Source organism: Hyperoodon ampullatus (assembly GCF_949752795.1).
Source record: "Hyperoodon ampullatus genome assembly, chromosome: 8".
NCBI classification, from domain to species: domain Eukaryota; kingdom Metazoa; phylum Chordata; class Mammalia; order Artiodactyla; family Ziphiidae; genus Hyperoodon; species Hyperoodon ampullatus.
In genome coordinates, this window is record NC_136921.1 from 31,001,172 (window position 1) to 31,025,685 (window position 24,514).

At 38.2% G+C, this 24,514-nt stretch overlaps 1 protein-coding gene across 2 annotated transcripts in view; it reads left to right on the forward strand.

Annotated features, from left to right (window-relative positions):
* The window catches only part of INO80D (INO80 complex subunit D), a gene marked incomplete at its 3' end in the record, with an annotated part of 60,821 nt that overhangs the window by 16,325 nt on the left and 19,982 nt on the right, over nucleotides 1-24,514 (forward strand). The window contains exons 2-4 of one of the 2 annotated variants that reach the window (XM_079710578.1): nucleotides 2,962-3,117; nucleotides 8,264-9,006; nucleotides 15,850-15,958. In XM_079710578.1, coding sequence (XP_079566704.1) covers nucleotides 2,962-3,117; nucleotides 8,264-9,006; nucleotides 15,850-15,958 — 1,008 coding nt within the window. Of the gene's footprint in view, nucleotides 1-2,884; nucleotides 3,118-8,263; nucleotides 9,007-15,849; nucleotides 15,959-24,514 lie in introns of those variants that run through there. The other variant, XM_079710579.1, reaches the window with a different exon arrangement.

Genomic DNA, 24,514 nt, shown 5'->3' on the forward strand with positions numbered 1-24,514 from the left:
AAAACTCTAGACATTCTCAAAATACAAAAATCAGAAATCCTCAATATTAGCAAATGTAAATCAGCCATACATTAGAAAAATAGTGCATCGTGACCAAGTTGCTTTCATCCCAGGAGTGTAAGAAGAGTGCAGTATCAGGAAATACTAAATACTAAATATTTTTAGTACATATTTTTAAAAGTACAAAAGAGAAAAATGATCATTTCCCTAGAAGCTGGGAAAGAATTCAGTAAAAATTAACCATCAATTCTGAGTTTTTTATTATTTATTTATTTATTTTATTTTATTTTTATTTTTTTGCGCTACGCGGGCCTCTCACTGTTGTGGCCTCTCCCGTTGCGGAGCACAGGCTCCGGACGCTCAGGCTCAGCGGCCATGGCTCACGGGCCCAGCCGCTCTGCGGCATGTGGGATCTTCCCGGACCAGGGCACGAACCCGTGTCCCCTGCATCGGCAGGCGGACTCTCAACCACTGCTCCACCAGGGAAACCCAATTCTGAGTTTTTTTAAAAAAAGAAACAACTTTTAATAAATTAGGCATTTCTTTATACTTCCTTAACATAACACAGAAGTCAACATTATTGCTGCCATTGACTCAAAGCAGTTCTCATTAAAAGTTAGGAGTACCAGTGGTTGCTATTATTAACATTGTTCCAGTAGTTCTAGCCAATGCAAATAGGAAAAAAAAAGATGCATAAACATTGGAAAGAAAGGGGGAATCATCAATCTTGATAGATATGATGCCACCTAGATAGAATATGTCAGTAAAAAAGTGAATGTTAACCCTTCATATGATTAATAAAATATTCTCATACATATATAGGCTACTTTTTTCATTATGGCAGTTACTTTTTTCAGTCACTTATTTCCAGCCTATTTATTTCCTGAAGTTCATGTAGATTTACTTGGACTAATTCATGAAAGATTTATGTTTGCCAGGTGGATGAGCAGGCCAAAGAGAGGGTGTAAAAATGAAACAGGATGGGTTTGCTTTGAAATAATTTCCTGTCCTGAACATCCAGACCTTCGGGGCAGCTAAATTTAAATTTTTAGTCCAACTTTTCTTCCTTGCCTCCTGATAAAGTGAAAAGGGAAAGCTCTTATTTTTGTTTTACATTGATGTATGATTAGGTTTACTCAGTAATAAATGTGATTTTTATTAACCAGGCTAATGTTTCAGATTTTTTTTTTTCTGCTAAACTAAGTGTAATGCTTCTCAAAGGTAATACAAATTCTCTACCTTTATCATCAGTAGGTAAAATGTAGTAATAATAAGAACACTTAAGAGTAATAACTTCTATTTGTTCAGTGTTTAACTTATACAAGGCATAGTACTTCGCGTGTTGCGTGCTTTGTATCATCGGATCCTTAGAGCAACCTGATAACATAGCTACTAATATTATCCCTATTTTACAGATGAGAAAACTGAGGTTAAATGATTTGCTCAAGGTGAATACTGTAGTTACCTTGGCAGATAATCAGACTTGAGTAGACATATCTTCTGACTCTTCAAGGATTTATGTATCTTGTCATTCACTGGTATAAAGAGTTTCATATTTAGTTTTGGAAATGAGAGAGTGTTTCTTGAGTTTCTCTGTAGCTGGTATCTAAGCTGTTCATCAGCTGTCTGGGTGACTTCTGGAGTGTGGAGAGGGTGGGTTAGACCAGTGGTCCCCAACCTTTTTGGCACCAGGGACCAGTTTCGTGGAAGAGAGTTTTTCTACAGACCAGCGGGGTGGTGGGGGTGATAGTTCAGGTGGTAATGTGGGCGATGGGGAGTGATGGGGAGTGGCAGATGCAGCTTCACTCGCTCCCAGGCTGCCCACCTGCTGGGCCGTGGGTTCCCTCACGGGTCCAAGGCCTGGGGGTTGGGGATCCCTGAGTTAGACCACAGCAGCCCCCTATGTCCTGATGTGACAGATTAGTTGTTCAGTTTCATTGCAGACTATATGGTGTTATGGTACATAAATGTTACTGCTGGACCTTTTGTGTGTAGAGAGATAGTGACTATTGTGTGATTGCTTCCTTCCGTTTTCTTCTTACACCTCCAAAGACTCATAAGCCATGATAGCTATACTATAGCACAGTGTTCTGCAGCGCACTCAACTGAATGGTGGAAATGTGGTGAAGAGTCTTTGGACTCAAGAAATTTACAGTCTGGATGGGATAGGTAGGGGGGAATGTTAGGGAAAATGACTTTTTAAAACAGGAATTTGCTCTTTTTTTGTAGTTTATAGAAACATTTGTTATAAACTGCTAAATATTTTGCCAACATATCAAAAAATGTAGATGTTCTGGGGGAAGTGTTGGGTCTATGAGCTCATTCCATTGTTATTTTAAAGAGATCTGGGTTCTGAAAATAGGCATAGCATGCAACCATCAGTAGTGAAAAAAGTGACTTGCCACCTTATGACATTAGTTTGGTGGAAGAGCCCTGCTGCTTTGAGTTATTTACAAAACTTAACCAAAGCAAAAATTATTTAGTTCAATTTGGAGTGGTAGGGCAACTTAATATTTTATAATGTGTCTTATTATTTGAATTCAATATTGGGATGTTGGATTACAGTGAAGAATCCATCCTGTTAGGAAGGGTGATATCCTAGTATTTTACTTCCCAGATGAGCAAGCTTTGCTTATTTCTCTTTGTTAACTAGGCCTTTTGATATTTTTGTAGACAATCTGCTTCATCTTGATTCTGCAGCATTCCCAACTGTGGTATCCTTGGGGTTCTCTTAACATTGCTATGGTGCAGAAGATTTAAAATCAGGTATGGCTGTGGGGCAGAAGTCCCTCAGTGAAATTCTCAACTTAAATCTGCATTATACTCTCTGATTTATCATTTGGGTTTCTTTTTTTGTGGTGGTCTTTTAGCTGATGTTCACAAGGAATAGAGTCACGTGATGTATGAAGGGAAACATATACACTTCTCTGAGGTTGACAATAAGCCCTTGTGCTCATATAGCCCCAAACTGTGCAAGCAGCGGCGACTCAACGGCTACGCTTTCTGTATCAGACACGTTCTGGAGGACAAGACTGCCCCCTTCAAGCAATGTGAATATGTGGCCAAGTATAATAGCCAGCGCTGCACCAACCCCATCCCTAAATCAGAGGACCGCAGGTAAGTGCTGACAGTGGGAAGCAATCTTTGATTATTAATTAGTAGGCTTGGAAGTTGGGCTTTTTTGTTTGTTTGTGTTTTGATATGATGAACTTAAATGTTGAGTTCTGGGGGTAATCTAAGTAAACTTTAGAATGGTTCTAAAGATGAGTGATAGCAGTTTTTAAGAAATGGAGTAGTAACTGGGGAATTATTTGAAAAGTATGTCTGTTTTCTTCTTTTTTACTTAATAGACTTTCTAGGATTATTTTTAAAAAATTTTTTTTGCTTGAAGTCTTGGCACTGATGTGTTTGGTTTGCAGCCTTAGAAAGCATTTCCTGATTTCTCTACTTAGAATTTCATCAGCCTAGGAACTACTTAGGTGTTATAATTAATGATAATAATTTTAGAGTTTTTAAATCTTTGTTTGAAAGGTAGCACATGGTATGTACTTATTGAAAAAGAATTATTCAGAAGAATGATTACTTGAATCATTCAGATTTACTTCCTCTCAGACTTCTTTTGGTGAAAAAGGGTTGCATATAGACTATATTTACTATAATTTAGAAACTGTATTTTCATAGTAAAGTAGGCTTTTTGACTAGGATTATGAATTTATATTTTTCTGAGTTAAAGAAATAAAATGTGGAGGTGTTTTTAAAGGAGTCTTATGCTGATTATTCATCTTTCATATTCTTAGGAAAATTTATATGATTTCACATGTAATCTCTTTTTTTCATGTTTTTTTTTCTCAGTTCTCCAGAAACCATGCTGATCATTTTAGGATATTACAGAGAGATGCATGCTTATTTTCCTAAAAGTTTCAAATACTTGTTATCTTTAGGTAGAAATTTGAACTTTTTACTTCTGTCTTTAAAAAATACATATACAACCTTTGTCTTTGTTCCTATATATAAGCAAATGTCACCTACATAAATTGGTTGAAAAGGAATCATGTATTTTATATGTCATGGTGAGCAACTTTTAAACTTTTAGGGTGAAATAAATAATTTGTGTTGATAAATATCCCACCAAAATGAGTACAGTATAATGTGGTGATTTGGGAATACTCTCGTAGAATTTCTAATGAGCACTGCAGGCTTCAGATTACAATACCTGAAAGTTAGAAACAGCTGTTTAGTGAGGAAAGGAATAAAATTTTAATCTCAGGTGAGAAAGGTACCAAGGTATTAGGCTAAGCATGTCTGTCCAGTTGGTTTTAGCTGACTGAAAATAATTTCTTACTGCTGCCCTTTTCTAACTTGAAGAATGGATGGACTTGGATTAACTTTTTTACTTCAAGATCCATTATAATCACATTTCTATAATTTTGTCTTAAATTCAGTTTATCACACACAGTTGCAATTTTTGTCAACCTCGGATTTTTTTTATTTCAGTCGAAGCAAGTGTTATCTTAATAGCTAACAGCAAGAAGTAAAGTGAGAGTCACTCTGAATTTCTCCAAAATATTAATTCTCTGAAGCATACATCTTCACCTTTATATTTGAAGTAATTTTCTTTTTTTAGAACAAGAAGGGAAAGGACTTTTGTGTTGCTGTGTCAAGAGAAGCTAGGCTTAATAAATGCTGTTATACATTTTTTCAGAATTGGTCCAAAATCACATGAACACAAATGCTATGAATACTTTTCTTGTTGTAGGGTTGATTGAAAACAGATTAAAGTAGACATTAGTAGGAAGTAATATTTTACCTCAAGAAACCCAGGTTGAATTCATGTAATAATATGTTTAAACCTATGTATAAATATAATAGTTATAACTGTACTATATGATACAATGTAGAAAAGATTAATATTCTTTTGAAAATAAGCTTTTATCATTGTTAAGGCAGTTACTCCTTGGACACTTAGGGATTTGACATGGTTTTATGTATAGTTTTAGAAAACAAATTCCCAAGGACTTTTAATTGACAGAATTATCTGGTTGGTAGTCAGCTAGAGGAAGCTCCTTAATAATATCTGGTGTGTAACTTACCTGGTGTGTATTATAAGTGCTAACTTATGGGATTCCGTCTTTTGGATAGAATAGTGTTATGTTCGGTAGAAGTACTGGTATAATTGAAAAGTCCATTTTCTAATATACAGTGGGAAGCTAAGGCCCATTACTGTAGCCTTGATAGCTTAGAGATAAATGGGTATATTAAGTTGATTATTTTATATAGTATTTTAAATTTAAGTTTGGTATAATTTTATATATATATTTATTTAATGGTATGTATTTACCAAGAAATTTTCTTGTTTCCTATATTTATTCTTTTCTAAAACAACTTAAGATATAATTCACATACCATACAAGTCGCCCATTTGAAGTGTACAATTCAGTATTTGTTAGTGTATTTACAGGAGTGTGCAACTATCAACACAGTCTAATGTTACATTTTCATCCGCCCAAAAGAACCCATTTGCCGTCAGTCCCCTGTATTCTTTTAGACTGGAAATTCATATTTGCATTATTTTCAATGCTGTTCCTAACTAAGTAAGCTGTCCTAATTCTAGTTATGAAGAATTTTCCCTTTTAGAAGAGGCAGAGTTTTTAAGAGTTCAGGCTAAATGTTGTGATAGTGTGACAGTGGCTGGAGTGGGAGTTGAGGGTGGGGTTGAAGGGGGACTGTACACGCGGATTTGCCTCTGCTGGATGAGGTCATGTAGCACATAGTAGCCTCATGTACCAGTCCAGGCTGCCCATGTAAATGAGCAGAAGAGTTTGATTTCTAAATTTAAAAAACCCACTTCAGGGCTTCCCTGGTGGCGCAGTGGTTGGGAGTCCACCTGCCGATGCAGGGGACACGGGTTCGTGCCCCGGCCCGGGAAGATCCCACATGCCGCGGAGTGGCTGGGCCCGTGAGCCACGGCCTCTGGGCCTGCGCGTCCAGAGCCTGTGCTCCGCAACGGGAGAGGCCACAACAGTGAGAGGCCCGCGTACCGCAAAAAAAACAAAAAACAAACCACTTTACTTCTCCCCACTAATAGTACTAATCCTTTTGTTAATTTGAAAATGAGTAGAAAACAACAAAAACCATTAACTCTTTGTTGGGAAGCTTAGTACAGTTATCCCTGAAACCCTTTTCCTTGTTGGCTGCAGCTTTATGAACCTGTTCTGTTTAAGGTGTGTAAGAGACCTAGCTCAAACCTGCTAGGCACATGCGCGTGCGTGTGCACACACACGCACACACAAACACAGTGTAACGTCTCTTTACTGTCCAGAAAGCTGTTTCTTAATAGTTCTATTTAAAATTAAAGAGTGCCTCTGATAGATTTATTTTTAAGACAAACCAACAAAACCATGTGTCCTGATTTTTGGTGAATCTGTGTTTTTAACAGTCATTAAAACAGTTTTTTGTTGCAGCCCATTGAGTTTGGGGATTGACATTATTTACTTTTTTGCCTTTTTCCCCAAACTGTGTTCTATGGAGATATCATAAATATGCTGCAATAAAATAGGTGCCATTTTAAATACGTTTGGGAAGCAATGCTATATGGGTAGATTTCTACCCTTGGTGTATAATGCACATTATCATACAAAATGCTTTGAGAGGTTTTTTTAAAGCAGAAACAAATGATGAAATCGTTATCTAATTCTGTTTAAGCCAGCATTTTCCAAATTTATTTAAGCATGGAATACTGTTTTTATGACATACTTGTTAACATACCTTGGAACTGCATGAGGTATACCAGTTTAGGAAATACTACTTTTCTACTGGTTAGAAGCCTTCACAGGATTTCAGTGAAATTTATTGGAATAACATGCATTTTGCTTTCTCATTATGTAGAAGGATTCTGTCTTTTCATAGTATTTTAAAAATAGCACTAATATTACAGAAGTAACCTGCTTATTGTTGAAGACTTATTGAGTCTTCGTGAGCTTTGACTCTTTTCTATTTTTTTAATTGAAGTATAGTTGATTTACAATGTTGTGTTAATTTCTGCTGTATAGCACAGTGATTCAGTTATACATATATATACATTCTTCTTCATATTCTTTTCCATTATAGTTTATCACAGGATATTGAATATTGTTTCCTGTGCTATATGAGCTTTGATTTTTAGTTTGTCTCAGCTCTGTCACTTTCCAGATAGGTGGTTTTGGACAAGTTATTTAATTTGTATAAAATTTAGTTTCCTCATCTGTATAAAGGGCATTATTTTAGTACCTACTGCAGGTAGAAACTAGCTAGAGGAGATAATCCATGTACTTAACACGTGGCTGGCTATTGAGAAACTCATTGAATCAATTATCGCACTAACTAGTTTTATTAGTTTATTTTCTCCTCTCTCTTTCTCTTTGTGTGTGTGTGTGTAGAACACACACAGTAAACATTTGACATTCTTTTTTTTTTTTAAACTTTTTATTTTATATTGGAGCATAGCCAATTAACAATATTGTGATAGTTTTAGGTGCACAGCAAAGCGACTCAGCCATACATATACATGTATCCATTCTCCCCCAGACTCCCCTCCCATCCAGGCTGCCGCATAACACTGAGCAGAGTGCCCTGTGCTATACAGTAGGTCCTTGTTGGTTATCCTTTTTAAATATAGCAGTGTGTACATGGGGATCCCACACTCCCTGACTATCCCGTCCCTCCATCCTTCCCCCCTCCCCCCCATAACCATAAGTTCATTCTCTAAGTCTGTGAGTCGGTTTCTGTTTTGTAAATATGTTCATTTGTATCATTTCTTTGACATTTAACATTCTGAAGTGTTATGTCATAAGATCTTTGTGAACCTCCAATACTTGAATGGCATTGGGACGTATATTTTTTTCTCCATAAGAGAATTTTAAGTGATCCTTTAGACTCCTGATGAGCTACTTTGTATGCTGTGAATAGAGAATAACAAAGCGGTGTGAGAAGCAATAGCTGGGTGGTTGGTTATCCAGGGCCACTCACTGTTTGAATGACTTGCTTCTGTCTGGCAGCCTCTTCACATGTGCAATTCATATATTTGCTTTAGCAAAATTGCACAGACTTTGAGGATTGCTTGAGGGTAGTGGAAGTTGTATAAATCACATCCACGAATGCCAAAGAGTTATTATAGTCATGCATTTTGAACATATTAGGATTCACATTTTATGATACATAGTTTTATATTCTCCTTTTCTTAGTACGTATCATGAACATTTTCCTGTATATGTGTGTATTTTTAAAGGTACTGCAACAGCCACTTGCAGGTACTTGGCTTTATCCCGAAAAAAGAGAGGAAGAAAAAGAATGATCCTATAGATGAGGTAAAGGTCAGGCACCAGATGGATACCATGGCCTTTAGCCTGACGGTGCCCACGTTGGCCTTGAAGATGCCCAATGGACTGGATGGAATGTCCCTCTCTCCACCGGGGGCAAGGGTCCCTCTCCACTACCTGGAAACTGAGTTGGAAGACCCATTTGCTTTCAACGAGGAAGATGATGACCTAAAGAAAGGGGCAACCGTGAGAAAGAAGTTGCAGAGCAAGTTGGCCCAGAATCGGCAGCGCCAGAGAGAGACAGAGATTTTAAAAGTTCGACAAGAGCACTTTAGTCCCCCTCCTGCACCTTCTCAGCAGCAGCCTCCGCAGCAGCACTCCCACCTGTCACCTTTATCCACTTTAAAACCTCCAGCGCCACCGCAGGGTCTAGTCTGCAAGTCACCTCAACCTCAGAACACCAGCCTACCAATGCAGGGAGTGGCCCCCACTCCACACACTATAGCACAAGCCAGGCAGTTGTCTCACAAGAGGCCTCTGCCCCTCCTGCCATCTAGTAGGGCTCCCGTCGTGGACCCGCCCAGGACTGACCGGGTCCTTATGAAAGCCACAGCCTTCTCTCCACACTTCTCTTGTATAAGTCGACTGCAGAGACTGGTGAAACTGTGCACCCAAAAACATCAGCTGGACACTGATCTGTTTCCCCATTTAGGTGAGTTACCGTCTATTTTACCATATCATATGCGTGTAATGTAACAAAATGGGCCTATTGCACAAGGTTTTATTTTCATAACCTTCTCATATGTAATAGGAGTAAAAGAATACTTGGACAGAGTGGTCAATTAAAGATTCATATTTAGGTAGACCGCTTTAAAGTAAATATGCTACTGGAGAGGACAGTGACTGGTGAACAGAACACAGAAGAAATAGGAGCTGGGAATTTAGAATTCCAGTTATAGCTTCTAGCAGTAGTAGTAGCAATATTAAAAGCAGTTGTGTTTGGGTTTGTGCCTCTGAGCTCAGTCCCTGTGTGTCTAATGAAGTTCTCCACATGTCTTATCACAGGACTTTGGAATAAGATTGCATTGTAAATATCTGCTGACAGTTTTCTGAAAAAAAAAAAATTCTTAAAGTAATACCTGTTCACGATTGAAAAGCAAAAAATTACAGATAAAACTTTAATGTAGTCAAATGTCTGTCTTTCCTTTGTTGCTTCTGAGTTTTCTGTCTTACTCAAGAAAATCTCTCTGATAGCAAGTTTATACAGCTATTCTGTATTTTCTATTAATAGTTTGTTTTGTTTTATTTTTGATCATTTAAGCCTTTGATTCACTTGGAATTTATTCTTGAATGTGTTGTGAGTTGTGATTCTAACTTTAGGAAAAATTATTTGCATGACATATGACAGCAATAGAAAAATGGGAAAAGGATGGGAATAGAGGAAGAAGAAATATAAATGGTCAATAAACAAATGAAAACCTCAATCCTCGTAACAGACGAGGAAACGCAAATTAAAGTAACAATGAGTTACCATCATATTGGCAAAAAGTATATCTGTTGTTGATGAGGATATGGGATCTCATACTCTGCTGGTGAGTAATGCAACAATATATACTAATTAAAAGTATATGTATAGCCAACAAGCTCACTTTTGGGACTCTATCTATGGATAAAAAAAATATCAGAATGTAAGGATATGTGTTCCAGGATGTTTACTACAGCATTGCTTACAGTATTGCTTATAGTATTAAAAATCTGAAAACAACCTTTATAACCTATAGGAAATTCAGAATTGAGTAAATTCTGGTACATATACATTTTATGAAGTATTATGCAGCTATTAAAAAGAATGAATGGGGGCTTCCCTGGTGGCGCAGTGGTCGAGAGTCTGCCTGCCGATGCAGGGGATGCGGGTTCGTGCCCCGGTCCGGGAAGATCCCACATGCTGCGGAACGGCTGGGCCCGTGAGCCATGGCCGCTGAACCTGCGCGTCCGGAGCCTGTGCTCCACCACAGGAGAGGCCACAACAGTGAGAGGCCCGTGTACCGCAAAAAAAAAAAAAAAAAAAAAAAAAGAATGAATGAAATCTCCATCTTTTACCTGGATATGCTCATGATACATTAACAAGTAGAAGAATACCAAGAGGTATTGTACTGTCCCATTTTTGTAAAAATAAGCAAAGTGAACAAACAAGGGACACCAATATATCTATTGATCAATCATATGGATAGATGTATGCCTCTCTGGTATGAGCATAGTTAAAGTGTGAATGGATGTACACTATCAGTCTGTTAACATTGGCTACCATGGCGGGGGATGGAATTGGACAGGATGTGTTTTTGGGAGATGGGAGTGATATTTCTTCTTCTATAGCTTCATATTATTTCATTTGTTATTAAACCATGTATGACTTTTGGTAATTAAAAAAACTAATATAACTTAAAAAATATAGATAAGCAAAAGTAATAAATTAAAACACCCCAAGCTTTATTAATACCTATTTGTTAATATCTTGGCATATTCTTTTAGATATATACAAGTAAGTTCCTGCTGTATGTACAGTATTGTAACCTATTTAAAAATGTTTTGTAATGTATTATGACGTTAGTAATTTTTCATACACAGTTTGTCACAGCTGACTTCTTTCTTGAATTTAAATCATTTCCAATTTATTAAAGTGTAAAGTGTTGTAGCTATATAGCCCTCTTAGTAAAATAATTGCCGTCACATCTTTAATTTTTCCTTCAAATAGATTCCTGGAAGCGGAATTGCTGATCCCAAGCTTTTGCACTTTTTAAAAAGGTTTTTGATATGTATTGCCAAATTTTCCTTCAGAATTATTTTGTCAGTTTACTTTTCTTTCAGCAGTGTATGAGAATGACAGTTTCTCTACATCTTTATAGCCCTGGATATTAGATATTATTATTATTTTGCCTTTGCAAATTTAATAGAAAGTTTGCTTTAATTTGCATACCTTAGATCAGTGTTTCTCAAGTGTTTGGCCTTAGAATCACTTTATTTGCACTCTCAAAAATTATCGAGGGCTTCCCTGGTGGCTCAGTGGTTGAGAGTCTGCCTGCCGATGCAGGGGACGCAGGTTCGTGCCCCGGTCTGGGAAGATCCCACATGCTGCGGAGCGGCTGGGCCCATGAGCCATGGCCGCTGAGCCTGTGTGTCCGGAGCCTGTGCTCCGCAACGGGAGAGGCCACAGCAGTGAGAGGCCCGCGAACCGCAAAAAAAAAAAAAAAAAATTATCGAGGACATGGTGAGATTTTGTATATGTGAGTTATATTTACTGATATTTACTGAATTAGAAGTTAAAACTGAGAAGTTAAAAAAATACTAATCCATTTTAAAATAACAATAAATTTACTGCATGTTAACATGTTCTTTTTATGAAAAATAACTTTTCCAAAACAAAAACAAATATAATGGGAAGAGCAGCATTGTTTGACGTTGTTTAGCAAATCTTAATGTCTGATGTGCTAGATATGTGCTTCTACATTCAATGTGTCCTGATATGTGGGTTTTTTTTTTTTTCTGGTTAGGAGATAAAAATATGGCCTTACACATTTGTAGCTGGAAAAGGGAGGGATATTTTAATAGTTTTTTCCAAATAATTGTAGATGTTTGTAATTGGTTCTACACCAAAACTTGACAAGTGGTAGTTTCTTAAAAATTAGTTTCAATGTGGAATATGAAACCATATCTAGGAACTTTGCATACTGTTACATTAAAATCCATTGATTTTTTTTTTTTTTTTTTTTTGCGGTACGCGGGCCTCTCACTTGTTGTGGCCTCTCCCGTTGCGGAGCACAGGCTCTGGACGCGCAGGCTCAGTGGCCATGGCTCACGGCCCAGCCACTCCGCGGCATGTGGGATCTTCCCAGACCGGGGCACGAACCCGTGTCCCCTGCATCGGCAGGTGGACTCTCAACCACTGCACCACCAGGGAAGCCCTCCATTGATTTTTGAATGAATATTTTACCCATGCGTGATGTTGTAACATCGTGTGTTGGTCATTTGGAAGATACTGCTCTACTGAGTTACACAGATATCCCAAATGTTGACACATTTCATTATACAAAAATTTTAGATTGCTTTCATTAATATTAACACCAGTCTTATCGGAGAAGTCCAACTCTTAGGTATTTGTCATACTGTCAGTGATAAATTCAAGTTTTCCCCCCAAACTGAGCTTTCAAGTGAACATTTGAATGTTACCATTGGCAACAAATACTGTTCATTGTTTTCCTTGGGGTGATGGTTTCACTGTGTTCATTTTAGAAAAAATGACTGCCAGATAGCCAATAGTTAGTCTGTCAGTCACTCTTTCAAATAAAATTGGTGTTGAATGAGGGAAAAGCAGCTAGTTCAGGTCACAACTAAGAGTCCTACAAAGTGCTTTTCCTAAAGACAGCTGCTGTACTTTCTTCAGATGCAGTAGAGGTGCTTTATATATACCTCACATTTTATCACAAAAAGCATCATAAAAACATATACACAAGAATCAAGATTTAATCAAATAAACAGTCTTTAATAAATGAGTGCTTTATCAAGGATGGTCTTAAATTGTTTTTTGTATACTTGTTTTCATTTAATTGCAAGTCATGGTATGGAATATATATTGACAACTAGTACAGTTTTGTGCCCCTGCCTTGATTCACGCTAAGGCATCAGCAGTTTCACCCACCATGGGTTTTTTGTTGTTGTTTTTACCATCAGTGCAAATGTCAACACGGTAGAAAAGGCAAATAACATTTTAGTATTGTTTTGAAGATTGTGTTGACCTAAACATCTCCCTAAAAAGGGTTTCAGGGACCCCTGGGGATCTGTGAGCCATACTTTGAGTAAGGACTGATCTTTTAGATTAGTAATGTAGTTTTGAATATTGGTTCATACTGCTTTTTTGGACATATGTATTTCCTATTTTATCTTGTCAGTTTTTTCATCCATTCTTTCTTATTGATAGGTGTAAGAGCTTTTTATACATATTTAATGTTTGTTGCAAAACCTCTCCTCACTCCCATTTGTTACTTGCTTTTAGTATCTATTATAAAGGTTTTGGAATGTAGAGTTTACATTTTTTTATGTATTCTCTCTCTCTTTTTAAAGATTTCTTCCTTTTGAATCAGGTTTTCTTTCTCCTCTTGTTTAGGCTCTCTTCATTCCAAGAGTATATAAATATGTTCACTTATATTTTCTTTTAGCCCTTTTATTATTTTAGTCATCTGTTTGGAACTCATTAGGCATTAGTTTTGAGGCAGAGATCTAACTTTTCTTTCCAAATGTTTGCCTTTTTTCTACCTTTTACCCATATCATCTGCTAAATTTTTATTTATATTTCTGTTTATTTCTAGATGCTGATAATATTTTAGCTTTTGAAACTATGAAATTTTATGTTTTGTTGAGGGCTGACTTTCAATCATTTTGAACAGAACTAAAACTCATAGAAAAGTATTGTCTTTTTATTTTTTAAAAATTCAAGCATGTGAGGGACCCAAATTTTTAAAACAGTTTATTTTGGAGAAACCAGAAATTACAGTGCACTATTATAACCAAGTGTACTCTGCATTCATGTCAGCAAAGAATACTTAAAAACGCGGTATTTAATTGGCTTCTACAGTCCTGTTTGGGCTGGTTATCTCAATTAGTTACGTTGAAACTAGTGATAATGAAGCCAAGATCAAAGGTTTGCTTTATTGGACAGTTAATTTTACAACAGGAGAAACACTTCCATCTTACTTCTTATGACTTAGATCTTGACTTTTTCAGAGAAAGCATGGGTATCTTAGTAGACATTATTATGACTTCTACAGAAAATATAAAAGATAACAACTCATGTTCTAATTTTTTTTTTTGCGGTACATGGGCCTCTCACTGTTGTGGCCTCTCCCGTTGCGGAGCACAGGCTCCGGACGTGCAGGCTCAGTGGCCATGGCTCACGGGCCCAGCCACTCCGCGGCATGTGGGATCCTCCCGGACCGGGGCACGAACCCATGTCCCCTGCATCGGCAGGTGGACTCTCAACCACTGCGCCACCAGGGAAGCCCTCATGTTCTAATTTTTAAAGGTGCCTTGAGTGTCACTTTCTGTTTGAAAGATCTCACCTTTCAACATCCTGAAGGTGATGATGTGGTCACTTACTTGTTTTTTATTTTTTTGATTTACTCTTTAACAAACTACTAATTATTTTAGTTAAAGAAAGTAACTTACTTTTTAAGATGACCTGACATTTTGAATAGTCATCTTGGAACTAGATTTGGCGTTACTTTATGCCAATGGCAATATTTAATTTTAAGCATTTATAATTTGCATTTCAATTAACCTTTTCTTAATTTCCCAATTTGGCACATGTAAACTCATTTAAATTATGGAAGAAATCTGTGAGGTCCTTTTTAACTAACTGTGCCTAATGAAGATGGTCTTTTGATTTTTTGAGGGTCTCAAGAAGGAAGACATAGAATACTAGTCATCAAGGTATCTAATTAAAGTTTCATAGTGGTATGAGTTTATTAAGGTTATGTAGTCCACACACTGTTGTATTTTAGGCTGTGCAACATCAGTATTTAAGACTTCTTCAAGATACAAAATTAAAAAGGCAAAACCTTTGGGACTTCCCTAGTGGTCAGGTGGTTAAGATGCTGTGCTTCCACTGCAGGGAGCACAGGTTCGATCCCTAGTCGGGGAACTAGGATCGCGCATACTCTGCTGTGTGGCCAAAAAAAAAAAAAAAAAGAAAAAAAAAAAGGCAAAACCTGTATGTTGGAAGCTAACAATTATCCAGTCATTAAAAATAATAAGATTTAACAAAATAAATAAGCATTATTTTACTGTATTTCTCTACTTTTCCCTCTAACCTTGTTTTCCAAATGGAACTCAAAATGTGACAACTCTTGTTTAAAAGAACTGAAAGAAACCCCAAGTGATACTAGAAATAGAACATTGTCATCCTGCCCTTCCCTCTTCTGGTAGGGGGCAAGAGCCTGGGAATGGCCCTGCCTAGTGGATGGTGTCCCTTCCTCCAGAGATGTTGTTGGGAAAAGGGGATGGAGTGTGCCTGCCTTTCACAATATATTCTAGGCCCCTTCTTTGTTGATGTATAGCATGAGTCCACTGGCACCTTTTGACTTTTTCTTGCCTGAACATGCATTAGGCTTCTTTTCCTGTCGTCTTGAATATGTTTTATGTTTTTCAACATTATTTTAGTGTATAACATTTTGATACTGAAGAAATTCTACCCCCTTTTTTGACTTGAACTCTCTCTTTGCTTTGTGTTGTTTCTACTCCATTTGTGAAGCATCTGACGAAAGAAGTTCATCCGTGGAATATAGCCTTTTTGTTGTAATGTCATTATTTTAAATGCGAGTGCATGTCATACATTCATTATTAATACCTTTGCCAGAACAGGGCTGAAACTCATCAGGAGGAATTTATTCACACTATGATAGTACTTGCTATAGGTGTCGGGTTATGTATTTCAGGTAGCTTTTTATCTAAATTTTAAATAAATGTTAATTTTTTCTAACTTGCAACATCCTCTCCTCTGTCCTAGGGTTGGACTGGTCTGAAGAGAGTGGAGAAGAACTGGAGGACTCAGAGCAGGCCTCGCCATACCAGGTTGCCTGGTCCATCCGAGAGACCCTCAGATATGAAAGACACATGTGAGTCTTCCCTTTTCTTTTTATTCTTAAATTTCCACTGTAGTAGATTGATTTTTCCTATATATGCTAATTTCATTTTATTTTTTAAAGATAAATTTATTTATTTATGGCTGCGTTGGGTCTTCTTTGCTGTGTGTGGACTTCCTCTAGTTGCGGCGATTGAGGGCTACTCTTCTTTGCGGTGCATGGGCTTCTCATTGCGGTGGCTCTTGTTGCAGAGCACAGGCTTCAGTAGTTGTGGCTCTAGGGCTTCAGTAGTTGTGGCTCGTGGGCTCTAGAGCACAGGCTCAGTATTTCTGGCACACGGGCTTAGTTCCTCCACGGCATGTGGGATCTTCCTGGACCAGGGCTCGAACCTGTGTCCCCTGCATTGGCAGGCGGACTCTTAACCACTGTGCCACCAGGGAAATCCCTATCCATTCTCTGATATTTCTAATGCGCTGAATATTTCTGTGTTAAAATATTTTTTTGAAATAATCTCGTTAGAGGTTCTCGATATCTACCTTATCAGAAAGCTGTAGGTTAATGCCCAGCCCCTTCAGTGGTAAGAAGAAGACTAGTTCTCTTTCAGGGGATTGCCTCAACATCATAGGTATACTTGGTGCGGTGTGACAGGACTGAGGTAGATCCTTCTCTATGGGGCTGAAAGATGACTCACAGACTCAGCTAACTATTATTTTCATTTAAGTACTGTGGTTTGAATAGGTGTTAGCAAGACAGAGGGGAGACTATCTGCACCCAGGCCGACTCCTAGAATTTCACAGTATCATAGTATGCATATACATTCTAAGGTCCGGTTGCTGAATTTGTAGGCTTAAAAATGTGATTTGTTAGTACACCCAGAAATGATTAGGCTTAGGGAGCTGATTCACTAGAGGCTAATGTATAAGCCAAAATGACAGTTTTTAGTAGGAAGTATCATCATTAAGTGGTACAGATGTTCACTAAGCAAAACTATATGGGAAGCAAATTATAGTCAGAAGCTTATTTGGACATGGAATTAGAGCAAGGAGAGTTAGCTGGATTTATTAATGGTCAGTGTCATTAAACTATAACAGCCTGATGCCTCCATTTCCACTCTTGGGCTTTATATCCCGTATAGTTGTCCCTGTCTCCCCTGTCTCCTAGTTAGTATTGGAAAATGGTATATATATTTTTTCTCTCTCTGAGATTCCATTTTATATGTCATTTAAGACTGTTTCCTCACCATTAGCATTTCTTGTTTTCAGATAGAAGTACAATTGAGCTTAAGCTTTCTAAGTTATAGATAATATCAACCGTGCTTCCTAAGGTTGATATTCAAATCAGCTTATCTTGACTTGGGATATTTTGGGTTAATTTTCCAAATGCTATAAATAGGTAACATAAGTAAATGCTCGGCACAATACCTGGTTCATGGGAAATGATAAATGATAGGTAAGAATCCTATTTTAATTCTGAAAATTACCTGAACATTGGTATTGGGAGTATTTGCCCTTGATTAGGAGCAATGTATATTCCATTTCTGCCTTCTAGTGCAGTTCTCAGAATATTTCTTTTGCTGTTATAGACTTGTGACCATCATCTTTGTCTTCATCTCTGTAGCATTTTACTTTCTTGACCAGTTTGGCTAACTTGCTTCTTCTTTGACTTACCATGATACTCTGCTTTCCTGGCTCTTCTTTTCCTTCAGTATATATTTCTCCTTTTTACAAGCAATTTTCCTTACTTCCTGCCCAGCTGTCCCTTTAATCTTTTCCTCTTCACTCATTTGTTTATTCACTTGCTCAGCATATTCTTGTTGAACTAGTATTATGCTTCAGGCATGGGGCACTACATTCTTCTCCTTGGGTGAAACTGGGATTGCGTTGGTTTACCATCCCTTCTATGCCTGCAACTGCACATCTGCATCTGCCAGGAACCTCTGTCCTTTTTTTTTAGACTACCTATAGAACTACTTTATTCCAGCTTCTTGTTGTGCTTCAGTATAATAGAAAATGGAGAGCTGTAGAAAATTGGCCCTACCTAGCCAGTCCATTATATCTTCAAGAAGTTTTTGCCATGTGAAATTTCTCAAGGTTTTGCCATTTGAAATTGCTCAGTGAGTTCATTGTTTTTGGGGAAAAAAAGGCAGTGGCGTGATCGCTACATTCCCCCCGAAGAACCTTTTCATGAGCTTTCTTCCTAAACCAAAATTGTACTTAAATAAATTTGGGGGGCTTCCCTGGTGGCGCAGTGGTTGAGATTCCGCCTGCCGATGCAGGGGACACGGGTTCGTGCCCCCGTCCGCGAGGATCCCACATGCCGCGGAGCGGCTAGGCCCGTGAGCCATGGCCGCTGGGATAAAATTTGGCCTTGTTTTGGCAGAGGTTCCTTGGTTACTTAGTTTAGTTGTAGATGCATATGCCAAAGTGGAGCTCTCAGGATTTTACTTAGGTCTCTCAGTAGCAAAAATAAGTTGGTATCTTAAATGTAGTATTAAGGAACAGTAAGTACTGCCAGTAACTGCTTCCCTTTTCACATTCCTAATGATGTCTTTGATAGAATAAAGTTCTTAATTTCAATGGGTACAGTTTATTAGTTTTTTCCTTTATGGTTAATTTGTGACCTGTTTAAGAAATCACTGCTTACCCCAGGGTCATGAAGCTATTTTCTCATATTATCTTCTAGAAGCTTTATTGTTTCACTGACAATCTTTCTGGAATTTATTTTTGTATATTTTATATATGATGTGAGTTAGGGCCAAGGATTTTTTTTTTTTTTTCCATATGGCTTCTCTATTTAAGCAACACTATTTATTGAACACTTATTTTTCATTGCATTGGAAGCCTTGACATATATGTGTCTGTCTGCATTTTCTAATCTCTTCCATTGGCCTGTTTGTCCTTGTGCAAATAACTTCAAAGTTTTAATTAAAATAGCTTCAAATAGGGATTTCCCTGGTGGCGCAGTAGTTAAGAATCTGCCTGCCAATGCAGGGGACATGGGTTCAAACCCTGGTCTGTGAATATCCCACATGCCACGGAGCAACTAAGCCCGTGCACCATAACTACTGAGCCTGTGCTCTAGAGCCCGCTGAGCCACAACTACTGAAGCCAAGTGCCTAGAGCCTGTGCTCCGCAACAAGAGAAGCCACAGCAATGAGAAGCCCGCGCACCGCAATGAAGAGTAGCCCCCACTCGCCACAGCTAGAGAAAACCCACGCACAGCAACAAAGACCCAACACAGCCAAAAAAGAAATTAATAAATATAAAAAAATAGCTTCAAATAAATTTTAATCTTTTTGAAGAAAGCTTTTGGTTTCGTTGATTTTTTTTTAATTTCTTGTTTTTTATTTCATTGCTTTCTGCTCTTTGTTTTCTTTTGTTTGGCTTTAATTTTTTTGATGTCTTTAAGGTAATAGCTTAAATCAGTTAAATCTGAGATATTTCTTGTTTTCTTTTTTTTAATTTTAATTTTATTTTTGGCTGCGTTGGGTCTTGGTTGCTGTGTGAGGGTTTTCTCTAGTTGTGGTGAGTGGGGGCTACTCTTAGTTGTGGTGCTTGGACTTCTCATTATAGTAGCTTCTCTTGTTGCGGAGCACGGGCTCTGGGTGCATGGGCTTCAGTAGTTGCAGTGCGTGGGCTTCAGTAGTTGCGGCACATAGGCTCAGTTGTGGCTCTTGGGCTTAGTTACTCCACAGCATGTGGGATCTTCCTAGACCGGGGATCGAACCCATGTCCCCTGCATTGGCAGGCAGATTCTTAACCACCGCATCACCAGGGAAGTCCCTCTTGTCTTCTAACATAGATGCTTGGTGCTATACATTTCCCTCTAAACACTGGTTTTAGCTGCATCCCACAAATTTTGATACGACATGTTTTCATTTTTATTCAATTCATAATATTTTCTAATTACCACCCCCCCACCGCCTTTTTCTGTTTTGGCCACGCTGTGTGGCTTGTGGGATCTTAGTTCCCTGAATAGGGATTGAACCCAGGCCCTTGGCAGTGAGAGAGTAGAGTCCTAACCACTGGACCACCGGAGAATTCCCTCTAATACCCCTTTTGATGTCTTCTTTGATCTATGGGTTATTTAGAAGTGATATTTAGTTTCCACATATTTGGGGATTTATCAGGAATTGGTTTCTAATTTAATTGTACTGTGTTCAGAGACCACATTTAGATTACAGTGTTCTGTAAATATCAATGAAATCAAATTGGTTGATAGTGATGTTCAGGTCTTCTTTAATTTTCTTTCTTTTCATCTTTGGTGATTTTCTTTCATTTTGTTCTGTCAGTTACTGGAAAGGGATGTTGAATCTCTATTTGTGGATTTGATGATTTCTCCTTTTAGTTCTCTCACTTTTTTTTTTGGAAAATTACATTCTTTATTTTTAAACTATCCCTTAATGTTATCACATTTGCTTTGTAGCCAATAAAAACAACATATGTATGCTTGGGTGTGGAAGATGGGGTGAGGCAATGTTGGTGGAGAGCAGGACGACCATCAGCCCCTGAATAAGACTCTTGGTATCATTGTTCACAAAGTTTCTTTTGCTGTCTTATTTCTACCATGAGAGACTAAGCAGGATCTTTTTTATTATTCAGTTTATTGAAACTGGGCTTCCCTGGTGGTGCAGTGGTTAAGAATCTGCCTGCCAATGCAGGGGACATGGGTTCAAGCCCTGGTCTGGGAAGATCCCATATGCCACAGAGCAACTAAGGCTGTGTGCCACAACTACTGAGCCTGCGCTCTAGAGCCCGTGAGCCACAACTACTGAGCCTGCGTGCCACAACCACTGAAGCCCGTGCACCTAGAGCCTGTGCTCCGTAACAAGAGAAGCCACCTCAATGAGAAGCCTGTGCACTGCAACGATGAGTAGCCTCTGTTCTCCACAACTAGAGGAAGCCCGTGCACAGCAATGAAGACCCAATGCAGCCAAAAATAAATAAGTTAAAATAAATAAATTTAAAAAAATTTATTGAAACTAAAAAACAAATAAAACAAAATCCCCCAAAACACAGTTCACCTATTATTCTTACTCATTACCCCTGTCTCTGGCAACCACCAATTAAGTCTCTGTATCTATGAGCTTGATGGGGGTTTTTGTTCGTTTTGTTTTGTTTGTTTATTTTGGCTGCACTGGGTCTTAGTTTTGGCATGCAGCATCTTAGTTACAGCATGCGGGCTTCTTAGTTGCACCATGAATGCGGGATCTAATTCCCCGACCAGGGATCGAACCTGGGCCCCCCGCATTGGGAGCGCAGAGTCTTACCCACTGGACCACCAGGGAAGTCCCTGTTTTGTTTTGTTTTGTTTTGTTAAAGATTCCACATATAAGAAAGAACATACGACATTTGTTTCTATTTCTGACTTATTTCATTTAGCATAATGCCCTGATGTCCATCCATGATGTCATGAATGGCAACATTTCATTTTTTTTAATGGCTGAATAATATTCCATTGTATACATATCATACAATTTCTTTATCCATTCATCTGTGTGTGGGCACTTATGCTGCTTCCACATCTTAGCTATTGTGAATAATGATGCAGTGAACCTGGGGGTGCTGATATCTCTTTGAGACAGTGATTTCATTTCCTTTGGTTATGTTTACCCAGAAGTGAGATTGCTGGATCATATGGTAATTCTGTTCTATTTTTAATTTTTTGAGGACCCTCTGTACTGTTTCCCATTGTGACTGCTCCAATTTACATTCCCACCAACAGTGTACAAGGATTCCCTTTTCTCCACATCCTCACCAACACTTATTTCTTTTTGGTAGTAGCCATTCCAACAGGTGTGAGGTGATATCTTATTGTGGTTTTGATTTGCATTTTAATGATGATTAACTATGGTGAGCATCTTTTTATATACCTATTAGCCATCTGTATATCTTCTTCGGCAAAATTGGATTTTTTGCCTTTTTGCTATTGATTTGTATGAGCTCTTTCACTTTTTCCTTCACACATTTTGTAGTTCTGTTATTTGATACATAAACATTCAAGCTTGTTCTGTTCTCTTGATGAAGTGATCCTTTTATTTTTATAAAATGATGCTCTTTATCCCAGTCATAGTGTTTGCTCTGAGATCTTACCTTATGTGATGTTAGTATAGCCACTCCAGCTTTCTTTTGGTTACTGCTAACTTGGTATCTTTTTCAGTCCTTTTACTTTTAACCTATTTTAGTCTTTATATTTGAAGTGGGTTTCTTGTTGGCCGCATATAGTTAGGTCTTGCTTTTTTATGTACTCTGACAATCTCTGCTTTTTATTTGGGGTATTTAGACCATTTAAATTTAATGTGATTTTTTTTTTTTTTCGGTACGCGGGCCTCTCACTGCTGTGGCCTCTCCCGTTGCGGAGCACAGGCTCCGGACGCGCAGGCTCAGCGGCCATGGCTTATGGGCCCAGCCGCTCCGCGGCATGTGGGATCTTCCCGGACTGGGGCACGAGCCCGTGTCCCCTGCATCGGCAGGCGGACTCTCAACCACTGCGCCACCAGGGAAGCCCTAATGTGGTTATTGATATTATTGGATTTAAGTCTAACATCTTTTGTTTGTTTTCTCTTTGTCCTATTTGTTCTTGTCCTTTTTCCCCTGTTTTTCTTTTTTGATTATTTTTTATGATTTCATTTTATCTCCTTTCTTGGCTTATTAGCTGCATTCCTCTGTTTTATTTTTATAGTGGTTGTTTTAGGGTTTACAGTATACATACTTAATTGCCTTAGTGTATCTTTAAGTGTTATACCACTTCATGTATAAGAACCATATGACAGTGTACTTCTATTTCTCCTTTCCCATCCTTTGTGCTATAGTTGTCATACATTTTACTTCTACCCATGTTATAATCCTCCACGTTTTTACAATTTCTAGAGAGCTCTTTATTCTTTGAGTAGTTCCAGATTGCCATCTGATGTCATTTTCTTCTGTATCAGAGGTTTCCTTTAATATATCTTGTAGTGCAGGTGTTCCAGTGATAAATTCTTTCAGCTTTTGAAAGTCTGAAAAAGTTTTTATTTTGCTGTCACTTAAAAAATTTATTTTTATTGAGGTGTAACTGTCTATGCCTTATTTTTTTTCCTCAGCTCTGACTATGCCTTCTTTTCTTAATATTTATTTATTTATATGAGTGGCATGCGGGATCTTAGCTCCCCGACCAGGGATTGAATCCATGCCCCCTGCATTGGAAGCTCAGAGTCTTAACCACTGGACCACCAGGGAAGTCCCCTAATTCTTTAAACATTTTGTATAAGTCACCAGTGAAGCCATCTGGTCATGAATCTTTTCTTCGTGGGAAGTTTTCGCTCTTTTGTTGTTTTAATAAAGTAAAATAAAGTGACTTTTATTTGGAAAATTTCATGTCATGCCTTGAGATTACAGACAAGCCTGAAGTTTTACGAAGTCAGGTTTGGAATTTACTGCTCTGTATTTATTTGGAGCTATTAGTAGCATCTTAATAATAATACCTGTACTTATATTGTGATTTCACATGTGTCATTTCTTTCTCTTGACCATGGGAGTTAGGTGAGCCAGCTATGTCTCCATTTCACCCAGATGAGAAAAGTTAAAGAAAGAAGGAAACTTAACACATATTGAGAAATGCTGTAGGTACCAGCCCTTGTCACTGCTGGTATATTATGGGAGCTGGCCTTTCTCTTCCTAATTTGCTACTCTTCCTCAGCAACCAGATTTGAAATATTTATGTCTAGCATCTTAGAAGTGGGAGGCATCTTGAAGATTTTCTAGTTTAGGACAGTGCCAAGGATGGTCTGTGGATCTGTGCTAGTCTGCAAACTGCTTGTTACTGGACCACAGCAAGATAATTTTGGAAGTTATGAATAAGCTTTGAAAACTTTTATCATGATGTAACGTGCAACATCCAGGTGCATCTTTCCATGGTTAACTTGAGAAACACTCATCTGCATTTTCTCTGCAGTAATAAGAGTCTTTTTAAATAACAATGTTGGCAGTTGACTTTTCCACCCTAGCTTTATTTTCACTTTAAGACTTACTGTTTCTTTTCTTTCATCTTTCTGTTATGGCACTTCCATTCTCTTAGTTATACAGATTCAAAGTCACTATTGACTTTCTTATCCTTCATACCCAGTTACCAAATTCTTTTGTGATAATGGCCCTTATGTGTTGTGTTCTTTCTATTATCTCTGTGGCCTTTTACTTTTAGTCACTCCCAGTTGTTAGCCGTTGACTCCGAAATCTGTATCTCTTCTCTAAATGTGCCCAAGTTTATAATTTCCAACTGTTTTTCCACCACTCCCTATGTTGCCTCATCTGTACTTTTAAAAAAAAATAAATGTATTTATTTATTTATGGCTGCGTTGGGTCTTTGTTGCTCTGCCCAGGCTTTCTCTAGTTGCAGCAAGTGGGAGCTACTCTTCGTTGCAGTGCACGGGTTTCTCATTGCAGTGGCTTCTCTTGTTGCAGAGCACGGGCTCTAGGCGTGCGAGCTAAGTAGTTGTGGCACGCGGGCTCAGTAGTTGTGGCTTGTGGGCTCTAGAGCGCAGGCTCAGTAGTTGTGGTGCACGGGCTTAGCTGCTCCGCGGCATGTGGGATCTTCCCAGACCAGGGCTTGAAC